Source organism: Stigmatopora nigra, chromosome 3 (genome assembly GCF_051989575.1).
Source record: "Stigmatopora nigra isolate UIUO_SnigA chromosome 3, RoL_Snig_1.1, whole genome shotgun sequence".
NCBI lineage: Eukaryota > Metazoa > Chordata > Actinopteri > Syngnathiformes > Syngnathidae > Stigmatopora > Stigmatopora nigra.
In genome coordinates, this window is record NC_135510.1 from 17,428,611 (window position 1) to 17,444,814 (window position 16,204).

Below are 16,204 nucleotides of genomic sequence, written 5' to 3' on the forward strand. Positions count from 1 at the left end.
CACCACTACTAATGCAACTAGTACTACTACCACCACCACTAGTACTAATACTACTGCTGCAACTACCACTACTCCTATGACTACTACAACTGCAACTACCACTACTACTATGACTACTACAACTGCAAGTACTACTACTATTAGTAAAACTACTACTGCAACTACTGTTACTACTACTATGACCACCACCACCAAATTAATTACTTCACAGAGATAAATGAGTGACATTCTTAAAACTAGCTTACGACATTATATTCTCTAGTTAGCCTTTGTTTTCTCTCGGAAGTTGTATTAAAAGTCCCCCTAGCAACTGCCACAATCGAGATCCTGTCTTACAATCTTGCGTCAATCTCGTACCTGAAACTACTGAAATGCCGAAAACACATTATTACAACACCAACGGACATGACTACTTCCTAGAACCTTTGTTTCACATACCCAACCAGTTTTGCAAATCATTTGCACCCTGATTCACACTGGATCTGGTTTGAACTGTTTTGGCAACATTGAGGTGTGCTGTTAAAGATTTCCCAAGAATCCTAGACGTCATCTTCACTCAAAACAAAAAGGCCATTTGAACCATGACGGACATTTTTGGGATTTTTTTACGGTCTGGTTCGTTTTTCCAACTCAGTGTCGGGTTTTTCACGGGTATTATGTGGCTAACATGATACTTCAGACTTTGAGTGTCAACCCATTGATTTTTTTTTGTACTTTCCAAAACTTGATACTCACTTCGAGACAAAAAGAGAAGCGTGTATTCTTCCGCAAAAACAACGTCGGCACGAATGCGGGTGTACACGTGGTGGCTGACGAGAAGGGGTCCCGAATTATTCACGGGTTTTACCCATTGTTCCATCTCTGAGTTTTTCTCGGTCATTCTCAACACGTCCAGTGGGAGGCGTGTACTATCCAGAACGCACTGCAGGAGGAATGTTTGGGTTTGATGCTCAAATGTCACAAGAAAATTGCAATCGGGGTTATTTTGGCGGTCTCGTACCACCCTGGGTCGGCTCCTTTGAGGGTCCGAGCCGTGGAAAGGCGAGCTGGTGAAGACGTCTTGGATGTCTTTGATGGAGTACACACACACGGCGCTCATGTTCCTGTAAGCAGATATATTAAATATAATATTATACAAGTATAATGATATTTAAACCGTCACCACAAAGTGCACAAATAACTAGGATAAACAAAGAGAAATAAATAATCAATAAGTCATAAATCATCAAAAAGTCTTAAATCATCAAAAAGTCTTAAATCATCAAAAAGTCTTAAATCATCAAAAATATGTCATAAATCATCAAAAAGTCTGAAATCATCAAAATTATGTCATAAATCATTAAAAGTCATAAATCATCAAAAATAAGTCATACATCGTCAAAAATAAGTCATACATCATCAAAAAAAGTCATACATCATCAAAAAAAGTCATACATCATCAAAAAAAGTCATAAATCGTCAAAAAAAGTCATAAATCGTCAAAAATAAGTCTTAAATCGTCAAAAATAAGTCATAAATCGTCAAAAATAAGTCATACAACATCAAAAAAGTCATATGTCCTCAAAAATAAGTCATATGTCGTCAAAAATAAGTCATATGTCGTCAAAAACAAGTCATATGTCGTCAAAAATAAGTCATAAATCATCAAAAATAAGTCATAAATCGTCAAAAATAAGTCATAAATCGTCAAAAATCGTCAAAAATAAGTCATAAATTGTCAAAAATAAGTCATAAATCGTCAAAAAAGTCATAAATCACCAAAAAAGTCATAAATCATCAAAAAAGTCATAAATCATCAAAAAAGTCATACATCATCAAAAATAGGTCATAAATCATCAAAAATAAGTCATAAATCATCAAAAAAAGTCATAAATCATCAAAAATAAGTTATAAATCATCAAAAATAAGCCATAAATCATGTTGAACAATCTTACCATTCATTCCTAAAAAGTGCATAAACAAGGGTATCCTGCCATTGTTCGGCCTGAACAGCGCTGATATCCACCATCTCCAAAAAGTTTTTTTTGCTTGCCAGGTCACCACAAAAGAGTTTGGCGCTCATCTGGGATGTCCAGGTGAACTGCATGTTGTTTTTAGGCCCGCCCATATCTACCTGCAGAAAAGCAAAGTTATCAATTGTCACTGCAATGTTTTCACACAAAAAACACAGTAATCCCTCAAATATCGCTTCTTCAACTTTTATGGCTTCACTACATCGCAGAATTTTTAATATTTTATTTTATTTTTATTTTGAAAGTTCATAAAAATGAAAAATCCAGGCAATCGGAAGCCACTCCCCATCCCCCATTTTATTATATTTTTTTAATAAATAGTGGTGACCCTACTTTGCGGTTTTTCGTTTATCGCAGCCATTTCTGGTCTAAATTAACCGCGATAATCGAGGGATTACTGTAGTAACCAAATGCTTATTTTTACTAATGACATACAATGAGTATTTTTATTAGTAGTTCTGGGGTCGAGGGTTCAATTCCAGGTCAGTCCAAACTGTGTAGAGTTTACATATCCGTCCTAGGCTTGCGTGGGTTTTCTCAGGGTACCAAAACACGCATGCTAGGCTAGGCTAGCTGGTTGAATACTCCTAGTTTGCTCATAGTGTGAATAGTTGTCCTTTGTTTTCTTTGCCCTCTGATTGGCTGCCTACAAATTCAAGGCCTGGTGCCCCAAAGTCAGCTGGGATAGTCCCCAGCACCCCACGCGACCCTTGTGAATATAAACGCTATAAAAAAACGAGTGTATGAATGAATGAATACATACAAAATGACATACAAAATGTAGAATCTTTTCTTTGCTGGATGTTAAGATAATTACTTTGACTTCCTATAGTCGACTATTCTCGTGAAATGGGAAACAGGAAGTTCATCAGTTGACTTCCTGCTGAGTGACCATGTGAGTTGTCTTTTGATAGTATTTAGTTCCTTTTTCTTCAAAAAAGCGGTACACCAAAGTTTAGATATACTTCCTTTATCATGAATTGCAGTTTTTCCTAAGCCGAGAATAAAATAGAATATACAAATATATATATATATATATTTTTGGACAGGCTAATACTCACCAAGCAGAACTGCGAGATGTATGGAAGCCACACACTGCTACACACATTTAAATCTTTATTCCTCTCTTTGTAGAAGGCGTAGACTTTGTCTTGCAAAGGATCGTCCTTGCGTCTGCTTAGCACCACACCCACGTAGTGCTGCTCTGTACACACATGCCAATAAACACACAAAACTCATTTAACAATACAAACTTAACACACAAGTCACAATAGCCCATCTACTAGTTTAGCTATGCCTGCTTTCTGGTGAGTGATTAAGTTTATGTATATTAAAAAGGTACTATGAGGTATAAGAACAAGAAAAAAATGATGAATAGATCCTAATTGATCATTTACCACAGAAATTCTTTCCAATTGATTTTACCTGATAAAAAAATACTACTACTGCAGCCACTACTACTACGACTACTACAGCCACTACTACTACGACTACTACAGCCACTACTACTACGACTACTACAGCCACTACTACTACGACTACTACAGCCACTACTACTACGACTACTACGACTACTACAGCCACTACTACTACGACTACTACAGCCACTACTACTACGACTACTACGACTACTACAGCCACTACTACTACGACTACTACAGCCACTACTACTACGACTACTACAGCCACTACTACTACGACTACTACAGCCACTACTACTACGACTACTACTACTACTACTACTACTACGACTACTACAGCCACTACTACTACGACTACTACTACTACTACTACTACGACTACTACAGCCACTACTACTACGACTACTACAGCCACTACTACTACGACTACTACAGCCACTACTACTACGACTACTACTACTACTACTACTACTACATTTTATGTGAGTAGTAGTCAACATAATAAATAAGTACTAGTCAACATAATAAATAAAGTACTAGTCAACATAATAAAAAAAGTACTTGTCAACATAATAAAAAAGTACTAGTCAACATAATAAAAAGTACTTGCCGACGTAATAAAAAAAGTACTTGTCAACATAATAAAAAGTACTTGTCGACGTAATAAAAAAAGTACTAGTCAACATTATAAAAAAGTACTAGTCAACATTATAAAAAAGTACTAGTCAGCATTATAAAAAAGTACTAGTCAACATAATAAAAACTACTAGTCAACATAATAAAAAAAGTACTTGTCAACATAATAAAAAAGTACTTGTCAACATAAATAAATGGTCACATAAATAAATAAGTACTTATAAATAATAAATAAGTACTAGTCAATATTATAAAAAAGTACTAGTCAATATTATAAAAAAGTACTAGTCAACATAATAAAAAAGTACTAGTCAACATAATAAAAAAAGTACTTGTCAACATAATAAATACGTACCTGTCAACATAAATAAATGGTCACATAAATAAATAAGAACTTGTCAAAATAAAAAATAAGTACTAGTCAACATAATAAATAAGTAGTCAGCATGAATAAGTAGGAACAAAAGTGTCTAAGGTGGTTAACAACCTAACTAACTAACTAACTAACTAACCTTTATCATAGTAAGCCGGTGCCATTGTATTCTTTCCAAACTTGTGAACACCCACAACGTCCATGGAACCGGAAAATGTAACATAGAGTGAGGAACTTTCCGTAGATTCTACAATTGATTAAAACCAACCAAAAAAACACAAGATTAAAGCAAACAAAAAAAATGGATCACAAATGAAGCTCAAAACTTACCGACAAATACGAAATGTTCATCGCCTTTCAAGTTAAAACTCCGGATGCTTTCTTTCAACTTTTTCAGGTCGTCAGTTGAACTGCAGGTGAGTGGAAACTCAGATAGATTCTAAAAAAAATGATAGGAAGTCAATGGGAAGCCGGCATCGAACAACGGTTCATCCGAAGCGTGTCACCATGTCGCAACACAACGTCTGGTCGCCGTCCCTCCCGCAAAGAAAGACCTGGTCGTTGTCCTCTCTTTGGTGGGCCAAGACAACGTCGTAGTGACAATCCTGAACCATATTTTAGGAAGGTGAGCGACCAATCAGAGAGTCGCGTTTGTACGGAAATCTCACTTGAGGGTCTGGGCAGTCGCTCCATCGAATTCGTCTTTCCTCGATAGACTGAAAACGAAAAAACGAAAAAAAATGGGTAAAAATTGAATTGATCATACAATTGTGTCGGTGTGGGAATATGAACGGAGTCATATTTTGTAATATTTCCAGAGAAAAATGAGATTAAAAAAGAAATATGATGAATAATATGTTCATATTGCAATATTACAAGTTTGAACCAAAATTTGTTGATTTTTTTGCGACTTCAAAACTATTTTTCATGTAATATCCCAAAATTGATTCATTTTCCACATAAATTCATATTTTTGCTTCACGTGACCTTTGACCTTTGGCGACGTACGGTCAGGGTTGAAAAATTTCAATGTTAAAATGCTTTTTTTTTGTTTGGTTGGAATGACTTTCATTCATTTTTTGAACCGCTTATCCACAAAAAGTCACAGGGGGTGATGGAGCCTCACTATGGAAACGCTGAATCAATAGCCAGCCAATCACAGGGCACAAAGAGACAGACAACCAATCATAACTAGTGGAAATTTGCGTAAAAATCTTTGGAAATTTTGCATGAGATTTTTGCAATGCATAAAAATCTATTGCAATTTTGCATGAGATTTTTGCAATGCATAAAAATCTTATGCAATTTTGCGTGAGATTTTTCACTGCATCAAAATCCTATGCAATTTTACATGAGATTTTTTGCAATGCATAGAATTCTCATGCAATTTTGCATGAGATTTTTGCAATGCATAAAAATCTTATGCAATTTTGTATGAGTTTTTTTGCAATGCATAAAAATCTTATGCAATTTTGTATGAGATTTTTGAAATGCATAAAAATCTTATGCAATTTTGTATGAGTTTTTTGCAATGCATAAAAATCTTATGCAATTTTGTATGAGTTTTTTGCAATGCATAAAAATCATATGCAATCTCGCATGAGATTTTTTGCAATGCATACAAGTCTTATGCAATTTTGCACAATTTGTAATTATTTCATCATTTCACACATTTTTGTTACCTTGGCGGGATTCTGGAAGTTGAATGAGATCAAATTTCTTTTTCCGACAGCCACCAGTGACTCGTTCTCCCTTTTCAGAAGAAGAAAGGTTTGGATTTCCTCGGGTAAATTCACACTTTCAAGAGACAATTCTGTTATTGGGACAACAAAGCACGCCTTTGATGACATGGAAATTTAATATGGGAAGTCACATTTACAGCATGGGTTTTGAATTTAACAAAGACTTGCAAATAGTTTGTTATGTTTTGTTTATGAATATGAAAAAATACTTTTTTCGAGACTGAGACATTTTCATTTCATTTTCAGGAATTTTGCTTTTATTAGTATCTTACAAATTGATGAATTATTTTATGCATTAGGTATTTCTAATGTAAAAAAATATGTAAACATTTGAAACAATAAAGTGAATGAAATAATAAAGTACAATAATGAACTGCAATGGAAAAAAATCACATATATATACACAAATATACACATACACATACATATATACACATGCACACATATATACATACATCCATATATTTACATACGTATACATATATACACATACATATTTTTTCCATTACAGTACATTACATTATTGCATTTTATTATTTCATTGAGTTTTTTTTTCATTTCATATGTAGACATTATATATATATGTATACAAAAATACCAAAATTTGTCAGAAATAATAATAATAATAATAACAGAATTATTTTGATTTATTCTGAGAATTTTTTTAATGATCAAAAATAGCTATTTAAATAGTGGTAGTCAGCAAAAATATGATTTCCCTACAAATGTGCCACTAAAAATTTAAATAAATCAATTTAAACTGTTTCGCAGTGAATATTTATGATATTTAACTCGATTTCCTGCAACAATAATGCACAAATAGTTGTCAAATTGACACTGGAAACCCGTTCTGCACTGTGTAATATGAATAGGTAATATAAAACTTACCTTTTTGTGTGAAAGTCATTCTCGGTAAACTTGTCTTGTCCACGGCAAGAATCCTTAAAATGAAGAAATAGTGAAAATACAGCGTCAATGCCAAGTTGGCCATCCTTGAATAGAGTGAGTCAAACAAGAATTTCGAAAACAGTTGGAGACAGTTTATCTGCCCATGCCACGCCCCACGCCCCGCTGTTACGACACCCCCTGGGGTATGATATACCAGAGAGTCGCAACTATCACAGCAGACAGGTTCGGTCAAAGATGAGTTCGGACACACACTGCAAGTAGCCTTCAGTTATTTTTATTTACAATAAAGTCAATAAAACAGACTACGGGATAACATAGGGGAAGCACGAGACATTAAAGTGGCACCCTCAAATAAACACGGTAATACCCCCTCCCAGACAGGTGTCCAAATGAACACCCACAAAATACAGGAAATAAGACCGAAGGATGCCACTGTTAAACTGATGTAATATAATCTAGACAGCGGAATAACTGTGTCTAAATGCACAAACTATATGTATACCCATGGGTGTCTAAACTTATCTCAAGTCCCCCTATGCAACCCAAAATCATTAACACCACATACAAAATATAACATGGAGTAACGTACTCAAGCCTACAGGCAGCAGTTCAGCAACAAGGCAAAGGCCATGGCAAGAAGGCAAGGTAAAAGGCAAGGGCTAATCTGACAACTGAAAAGGCTTTAAATAAGGGCAGGAGGGATGATTGGGGAATTAATTACAGCTGTGTTTGGCCTGGGCAGGGCTCTGTCACAGGGGTGGAGCCAGAGCTGGAGATAAAACACCTCCTACTGGTGTGTCCAGGCTGCCAGCCGTAACACCCGCCCATATAAGTCATCAATTTTTAATTTGTTTTCAATCAGAAACAATTGACTGAAGGAAAATAAAAACATTGGCCTACCCAAAGTAAACAATATTTCTATATAGTCTTCCTACTAAATAATTGATATGAAAAACAACTTTATTACTCATATTTAATATCTAAAATATGACTCTAAATGTTCTATACATAGGGTAAAAAAGTCTTCTTCTAACATGAACCAGAAAACGCATTAAAATAAACGTTAAGTGCTCAAATGTACTTTTCTATTCAGCAGGTGGCGCTAAAAACCAAAAAAACTGACCATGCAAAAAGTGGCTTAAAAAAAATTAAAGTCCCAAAAAAATTTACAGCAATAAAAACATTTTGCGACAGTGTCACCTTTCAAAACGGCACCCAAATAGTTGAACAAATTAATTACAGAAACTATTAATTGGTTGACATTTATATCCAACTGCAAATTAGTTTTAATCATTCTAATTAACATTATTCAATTTTTAAGAACACATTTTAAACAACAAGCCAGCAATTTACATTTTTTAATTAATCATACCTTGAAACTTAGCTTTAAGAGAACACTTTTGGCATTTTAAACTTATAACCAATTAAATTTTACTTTGATCTCACAGAAATATAGAATTTTGTCGTCTAAATGTCAACAGAAAAGTATAACAAAGTCAAGAATACATGTATTTAAAATAAACACCGAATACTTAGTTATGTATTTCTACCCGGACTCATATCTCTGCTACATTTTTTTGTGTTTCTACACGGATTTATATTTCCAGCGGACTTTTTTATGTTTTTCATTTACACTTTGCAAGTTTTTCGCTTTAATTCGGCTAAAATCTCCACAGCCGGCACACAAACAACTAAATACTAAACTAAATACTAAAGAAAAATTTACGGTAAGTTATATATTTAAATTAGCAAATAAAAGACCCCTGCATCTTTATTCACATCTGCATGCACCGACTACAATGGATGCTTTTTAAAGCAAAGAATCACTTAAAAAGGCCTAAAAAGAATACTATTCAAAAAATGCTTGATTTTATACGGTTACACTACCTAGCTCGACGTAATTCTGTATTTCGCAATAAAAAAAAACATAAATTGTGTTTGTGTGTATATGAATGTGCATGTGTGAGGTGTACTAACTGTAAGTGTGTACTAAATGTGCATGTGTACTAAGTGTGTATGTTTATGTATTCATCTCATCTTTTCTGAACCGTTTCATCCTCACTAGGGTCGTATACATCTGTGTACATATGTGTATTAATGTGTATACAAATACCTGTGTATTTACATGTGTGTATGTGTGTGTATATATATATACACGTGTATATACATGTGTATGTGTATATATACGTGTGTGTGTATATATGCATGTATATATGTGTGTATATATGTATATATATATATGTATATGTGTATATAAGTATGTATATATGTGTATATATGTATGTATGTATACATGTATATGTATATATGTGTGTATATATATGTATATATATGTATATATGTGTTTATATATATGTATATATGTATATATATGTATATATGTATATATGTATATATATATGTATATATGTATGTGTATATATATGTATATATATATGTATATATGTATGTGTATATATATGTATATATATGTATGTATGTATGTATGTATGTATACATGTATATGTGTGTGTGTATATATGTATGTACATATATGTACACATGGATACATATATGTAAATGTACTTTTTAAAAAAATGGAATTGAATATTGTTATGTTAGTTATGGAGGTTAAACCATATTGGACAGACAATGATAGTCTCAAATAACCACAATTTTAGCAGTGTTATTTATCCGCAGGAATGTCTCAAGACAGTCAACACGGCAAATGGTGCGTTTCCAGCAGCGAGGAAGACGACAACGACGAGCTTCCTCCCTCAAAGACCCCGCCCAAACCCCCTCAAACGCCACCGTCCAATCACAACTCGCCTTCCCCCGTCATAGACCCTTCTCCTCCTGAAGTTAAACTAGAACCAAGCCCTCCCCCTGCGCTTGTAATCGGTTCTGAGGCCAGACAACAAGCCGCCAAGAACCAGATCAACCCAGTCAAGTATGAGTCATCTCCATCTTTAGCCGGTAAGAGGAAGACAGATTCGGTAGATGGCGCCGGCTGGGCGCTCTCGGACAGCGACGATGATGACGATCTTAAGAAAACGACTCAAGCGGCACCACCGGCAAAGAAGGCCCCGAGTCCCAAACGGCGGAAGGTGGTCAACGAACGTCCCCCCAGCCCTCACGGACGAGTTTATTACATCGACGAGCCAGACGACTTTTTTGAGTCCACCCTTCCGTGTCAGGACGACATGTTCAGGTTCTATCTCAACAAGGTAACTGGCCTGGACAAGAAATACAACAATGGCGCATTGCATATTAAAGGTGAGAAGAAATTAACTCTGTTTTTGGCGAAAATTTAGATTTTAAATACTGTTTGAGCAGGAGTTTGTTTTTGAAGATAATTCAATTTCTGAGTCATAATCAAAGACAAAAAACATAACTGCAGTGCCACGCTGTTGGCCAAAAAAACAGATTAGGTACTGTATTTTCTCGCATATAAGCCGCATTTGTAACAAAAAAAAATGATGACTGAATCAAGGGAAAGGCTTATATGCGCATAAATTAGACTTGACATGCAAAAAACTGCAAGGTGACAAAGACCAAACGCCATAACGCAAAAAATGTGGGCAATATGGTCATTTATTTCCAAATAGATAAAAGATAGACAGATAAAACGCAAAAAAAAATTGAGGCTACGGCTTATATGCGCACAAATTAGACTTTTTATGCACGAAACCGCAACAAAGGCGCAATGTGTCCGATACAGTCATTTATTTCAAAATAGAAGATAAACAGATAAAACGCTAAACAAAACGTGTTTTGATGTCTATGAATAAAATTAAAGAAAAATAATAAACCATATCTTGCAAAAAAGATGAAAAAAACTCACCTGTGCCTGCCATTGTTCATTCAGGGCGCCGCCATCTTGCCTAGGGATGACAAACTAGATCACTACAGACACACTTCACTGTTGTACTGCTCACGACTTCCTTTTTGATATTTTTTCTTAAGATTTTCCTTTCAAAGTATCACATTTGTACTCCCTATTAAAACCATGAATTTGGAGGTGAAAGTTATGAATCAGGGGGAGGCTTATACGCGAGAAATTGTAAAATTTAACGATTTTAAGGCCATTTTAAGGGTTTTGGCTCATACATGTAGACGGCTAATATGCGAGAAAATACGGTAGTCTACAGTTATGGAAATAAATACAATAATAAATTAAATAAATAAATGTATGTACAATTTTTCTTCTGCAGATATCCTCTCACCTTTATTCGGAACCATTAAAGAGTCCGTTCAGGTATGTTTTTAGTCAATTCTAATAAAGATGCTTTATATAAATATACCTCTGTTATTTGGTTGGTACAGTTTAACTACTGTTTTGACATCGCTTGGATGGTTCAGCAGTATCCTCCGGAATTCAGGTGCGGTCTAATTGCTGGATGGTTCAGTCAGAATGCCTTTACATTTTGCTTTTGTTTTGTGTTTGGCATCAGGGATCGGCCCGTTTTGATTGTCCACGGCGACAAACGGGAGGCCAAGGCTCGGCTGGTGCAACAGGCTCAGCCATTCCCACATATCCGATTCTGTCAGGTATGAAAATTTGTTGGAAAATGGAAAGATTTTTTAAGCGTAATAATTTTTCTTCCTACAGGCAAAATTAGACATCGCTTTTGGAACGCATCACACGTAAGCATGATTTTGAAGTGGATCACCTCGGTGTTTAAGCTGAGAGGACATGTGTCAAAGTGGCCAGATAGGCCCCGCCCCCATATTTTTTTGTGGTCATGAATTAGTGATGAATTTAAATTAACATTAGAGATATATAGAGAATCATTAAAGGGGGGTTGGTTTAAAAAAATGAACTTTTTTTTAAATGAACTAGATTTTTTGGTTAAAAAATGAACTTTAATTTTTTTTAGTTTATTTAAAAAAAGAAATTAACTGCATTTTTAAAAATATAAAATGTTATGCCATTTTCCCCAGTGTGTAATTAATCCAAAAAGCTTTTTTTGCAAACCTAAAAATGGAAAAAAAACATAAGTGAAACTGAATATCTCAAATTTTCACTTATTTTTTAATTGAAAATATATTTACTTTTCTTTTTTCTATGATTAAAAAAATGTCAAGATGAAATATTTGATGTTAAAAAGTTTACATTTTTAAATTAACATTTTTTGTTTAAAAAATCTGTTTTCTCGCACTTTTTAAAAATCTCCAAAATATTGTTTCAAAATATCATTTAGAACAATAAATAAAAAATGTATGTTAACTCTAACCCTTTTAATGTATATAAAAATAGAATTTATTTTTTATCCCTTTTTAATAACATCAAAAATGTAATGTTACCCCTTATAAAATTATAATTACATTTAAAAGTTTTAAAAAATCCATACATGATTTTCCCATTAAAACAGTCAAAAAGACAATTCTACCCACCCACATTTTTAATATTGATAAATGATTTAGAAAAACTATCCATTCCTTCCATTTGGCCACCAACGCATTAAAAAACATCCTTAAATATGACAGCCCTGCTCTAGATATCTTCATTACAGGAAAATGATGCTTCTCTGGTACGAGGAAGGATTTCGAGTCATCATCCTAACGTCCAACATGATCCGAGCAGACTGGTACCAGAAAACGCAGGGGTTCGTCATTCAAAACCTATTTTCCATCATGCCAAAACACCTGAACTGTGACAATACTATTAAATATGCAAATTCCACCATAGTTTACAAAATTTTCCAACACAAAGCTCCTCCTCCACTGCAAGATTTTGTACAAAAAAAATTCCAACACATCAACAAGGGCTGGCTCTAGAGGTGACCGTGTAGTTCCCTTCAAAAAGTCAAAATCATGTTTACCCGCACTTTTCCCAGGATGTGGATGAGCCCCCTATTTCCAAAGTTGCCAAAAGGAAGCAGCGACACCTGTGGGGAGTCGCCGACCTTCTTCAAGCGAGATCTGCTGGAATATTTGGCATCCTATCGGGCGCCTGAGCTGGAGGACTGGATCCAGCGAATAAAAGAGCACGATTTGTCGGAAACCAGGTAAAAAAAAAACAATAATTCTGTATATTCTTTATGAATAAGCTACAAAGTGCTTGTCAAAACAAAACAACCCGGCGGGCCGGATCGGACCCTTCGGTGGGCCACTTTCGGCCCGCGGACCTCACTTTGGACACCACTGAGCTAAATGTTCAATCCACCTAAAATGCTTGTGTTCAGGGTCTATTTGGTTGGCTCCACTCCTGGTAGATATGTGGGATCAGACATGGACCGGTGGGGCCACCTTAGACTAAGAAAGGTAACAAAAAAATTAAGAATTACATTTTAATGACTAATAATTATGACTTAAGTCTCAATCTGGTTTTCAGTTGTTATATGAGCACACCAGCTCCATCCCGGGCGAGAACCAATGGCCAGTGGTTGGACAATTCTCCAGCATTGGCTCCATGGGGGTGGACCAAACCAAGTGGCTGGCAGGGGAATTTCAACGCACCTTGACTACGCTGGGAGCATCCTCTCTTCGGCCCAATACCCCTATTCACTTGGTACGTTCCCGCGGCACTAGACACAATTAAAAATCATTGCTTTCACTTTCTTTTGCAGCTGTATCCGTCAGTGGAAGACGTACGGACGAGTTTAGAAGGTTATCCTGGTGAGTTTTAACATTTATTATTTATTTTAAAAATGTTTTATACACAAGGTATTGATTATCAAGTGTGGTTTTATCCACCAGCCGGAGGTTCTCTTCCTTACAGCATCCAGACGGCGCAGAAGCAACTTTGGCTGCACTCCTACTTTCAGTAATTTGACACTCAGTAATTCATCACATAAATTGCACTCTTATTATACAGTCATTCATCGATTATTATTTTGTTTTGAAAGTTCATATAAATGGGAAAATCCACACTGAAACTCAAACTGAAGCCACTTTGGCTACTAGGAAAAAAACGTTTTAAATCTCACAATTGTATGACTTTTACTCCCAATTTTACTGAAATTTCCTATTACAGTAATCCCTCGATTATCGCGAATTCACTACTTCGTGATTTTTTTCCTGCTAACCATTATTATTATTATTTTTAAAGTTCATAATGTGAAAATCCACAATGGGAAGCCATTCTTGCTACTAGGACTCAGCACTGGGGGAAAAATACAATAGGGACGACCCTACTTCGCAATTTTTCGATTATCGCGGCCGTCATAACCGCCGCAATATTCAAAGGATTACTGTACTGCGCTTGTGTGTGTGTGTAGCCGATGGCAGGCCGATGCAACCGGGCGGACTCACGCCATGCCCCACATCAAGACATACATGAGGGCGTCACCCGATTTCACGGAGTTGGCGTGGTTCCTCGTTACCAGGTTGGCACATTTTTGCTTTTTTGGTTTGACAATGCAAGTCTGTTAAAGTCAAAATTGACATCAAAATACTGGAACTAAAAGACTATAAATCAAGATACCATGGTTTGGGGAATTTAATAGCAAATAAGAAATGGACGTTGTGGATTATATTCTGAAAATTCCCAGTTATATTTGAGGAAAAAAATGGTGACTTTACTGCAATATTATGCTGCCATCTACAGAACAGAAACGTAACACTAATTTTGGAATGTAACCATTCATTTTCTCTCCTCTAAATACAATTATTGAAATAATAATGACTCATTATTACAGTTCCAACTTGTCCAAAGCTGCATGGGGAGCTCTGGAGAAGAACAACACACAAGTTATGGTTCGATCTTATGAACTTGGTGTTCTCTACCTACCATCGGCTTTTGTAAGAAGACACTCGCAAATAAATACAGTCATACCTCTACTTACGAATGACTCTACATACAAAATTTTCAGGTTACAAACTTTTTAAATGCAAATTAATGAATCAAAATATGAAAAAGATCACATTTCATACAAAATGACACTGACCAATTTTAAAAAGGGTTTAATTAGTCGTTGTTTGAGTACTATGGAACGAATTAGAGAATTTACATGTAAAGTACACCACTACTTACGAATTTTTCAAGTTACGAAAAAAGTTCTGGAACCAATTAATTTTGTAATTAGAGGTACGATTATGTCAGATAATAACGCTAAAATGTATTATCTAAATAAGAGAGAGTGACTTTTATTTTCTTGTAGAACATGAAGACGTTTACAATACGCAAAAACCCGTTTCCATTCTCGTCGTCATCCTCCGGTTTCCCGGTGCCATTTGATTTACCTCCGACACCCTACGCACCTAAAGGTAAATATGGCTCAAATAAAATTTTCCAGGTCATAATGATCTTTTTCAAATAATATTAATATGCCGATTTTGTCTTTATTTATAGATCAGCCTTGGATCTGGAATGTTCCATACAGCCAGGCTCCAGATACCCATGGCAATGTTTGGGTTCCCTCTTAAAAAAATGCACACTACATTTTTGGGGAAATAATGTTATTGTGCGTGTAACTGTCATTTTTGTTGATTATAGTTTTATTTTCATATTTTTGTACGGGAAATAATAAAATGCAAGTTTGTCACATGACATTTGCTTATGTTGTTTTATTTTTGTTTTTTTACCTACCGATATAGAAATTGTGTGGAAAAATAGTTGATGATAAATTAGTAAATTAAATAGAAAAATCTTGCTAAAATTCAAAATTACCAAATTAAATGATTTAAAGGTGATTGCAGAATTAGGATATATATTAAAAATATATAAATGAGTATTGTATTACCCAATATTTTTTAAATGCATATATTTTTATTTATTTATTTTTTTTACATATTTTCACTTAACTTTCCTTTTTATTAAAACAGTGGCGGGCCATGTATTTCACACCGAGACCTTCAGTAGTGCTACATTTGAATCAATCCAACCCACAATAATTTTTATGGCTATAAAACCTTTACAGTAATCCCTCAAATATTGTGGTTAATGTAGACCATATGGCCGTGATAAATCGTGTAGGGTCAACACTATAACATTTTTTTCTTCAGTGCCGAGTCCTAGTAGCAAGCTCAAGACAGGGGAGTGGCTTCCGCTAACGAGTTTCAGGGTGGTTTTCACATTTTTATGAACTTTAAAAAACGCAAATTATTACATTGATAATATTACTAACTGAAAATAATTGCAAATAAATCAATTTGCGATTATTGAAGGAAGACTACTTCAGCTACAGC

The 16,204-nt window shown here is 35.0% G+C and overlaps 2 protein-coding genes across 4 annotated transcripts in view; one reads left to right on the forward strand and one right to left on the reverse strand.

The window, feature by feature from the left end:
* LOC144194470 (semaphorin-7A) overlaps nucleotides 1–10,951 on the reverse strand; it is a 16,206-nt gene extending 5,255 nt beyond the window's left edge. The window contains exons 1-11 of one of the 3 annotated variants that reach the window (XM_077713568.1): nucleotides 10,917–10,951; nucleotides 7,073–7,125; nucleotides 6,125–6,255; nucleotides 5,111–5,158; nucleotides 4,949–5,047; nucleotides 4,773–4,881; nucleotides 4,582–4,689; nucleotides 3,074–3,216; nucleotides 1,935–2,113; nucleotides 1,001–1,103; nucleotides 736–922 (exon numbers count right to left, since the gene is read on the reverse strand). In XM_077713568.1, coding sequence (XP_077569694.1) covers nucleotides 736–922; nucleotides 1,001–1,103; nucleotides 1,935–2,113; nucleotides 3,074–3,216; nucleotides 4,582–4,689; nucleotides 4,773–4,881; nucleotides 4,949–5,047; nucleotides 5,111–5,158; nucleotides 6,125–6,255; nucleotides 7,073–7,125; nucleotides 10,917–10,936 — 1,180 coding nt within the window. In that variant the 5' untranslated portion in view covers nucleotides 10,937–10,951. Of the gene's footprint in view, nucleotides 1–735; nucleotides 923–1,000; nucleotides 1,104–1,934; nucleotides 2,114–3,073; nucleotides 3,217–4,581; nucleotides 4,690–4,772; nucleotides 4,882–4,948; nucleotides 5,048–5,110; nucleotides 5,159–6,124; nucleotides 6,256–7,072; nucleotides 7,210–7,682; nucleotides 7,763–10,916 lie in introns of those variants that run through there. The other 2 variants (XM_077713569.1, XM_077713567.1) reach the window with 2 other exon arrangements.
* On the forward strand, nucleotides 8,672–15,566 carry tdp1 (tyrosyl-DNA phosphodiesterase 1). Its single transcript, XM_077713571.1, has 16 exons — nucleotides 8,672–8,820; nucleotides 9,773–10,348; nucleotides 11,287–11,330; nucleotides 11,399–11,454; nucleotides 11,527–11,623; nucleotides 11,685–11,719; nucleotides 12,589–12,681; nucleotides 12,913–13,083; nucleotides 13,261–13,339; nucleotides 13,410–13,586; nucleotides 13,645–13,693; nucleotides 13,775–13,841; nucleotides 14,296–14,403; nucleotides 14,716–14,818; nucleotides 15,178–15,283; nucleotides 15,369–15,566. The coding sequence occupies exons 2-16, from the start codon at nucleotides 9,775–9,777 to the stop codon at nucleotides 15,440–15,442; spliced, it is 1,833 nt and encodes a 610-aa protein (XP_077569697.1). The 5' UTR covers nucleotides 8,672–8,820; nucleotides 9,773–9,774; the 3' UTR covers nucleotides 15,443–15,566.
* The last annotated feature ends 638 nt before the right edge of the window (nucleotides 15,567–16,204 follow it).

Bases quoted from the DNA above. Each gene is read 5' to 3' on its own strand.
- tdp1 (XM_077713571.1), top strand. From the start codon at position 9,775: ATGTCTCAAGACAGTCAACACGGCAAATGGTGCGTTTCCAGCAGCGAG. The intron at 13,084-13,260 runs GTAAAAAAAAAA...GCTTGTGTTCAG, and splicing joins CACGATTTGTCGGAAACCAG to GGTCTATTTGGTTGGCTCCA. The intron at 13,842-14,295 runs GTAATTTGACAC...GTGTGTGTGTAG, and splicing joins TGGCTGCACTCCTACTTTCA to CCGATGGCAGGCCGATGCAA.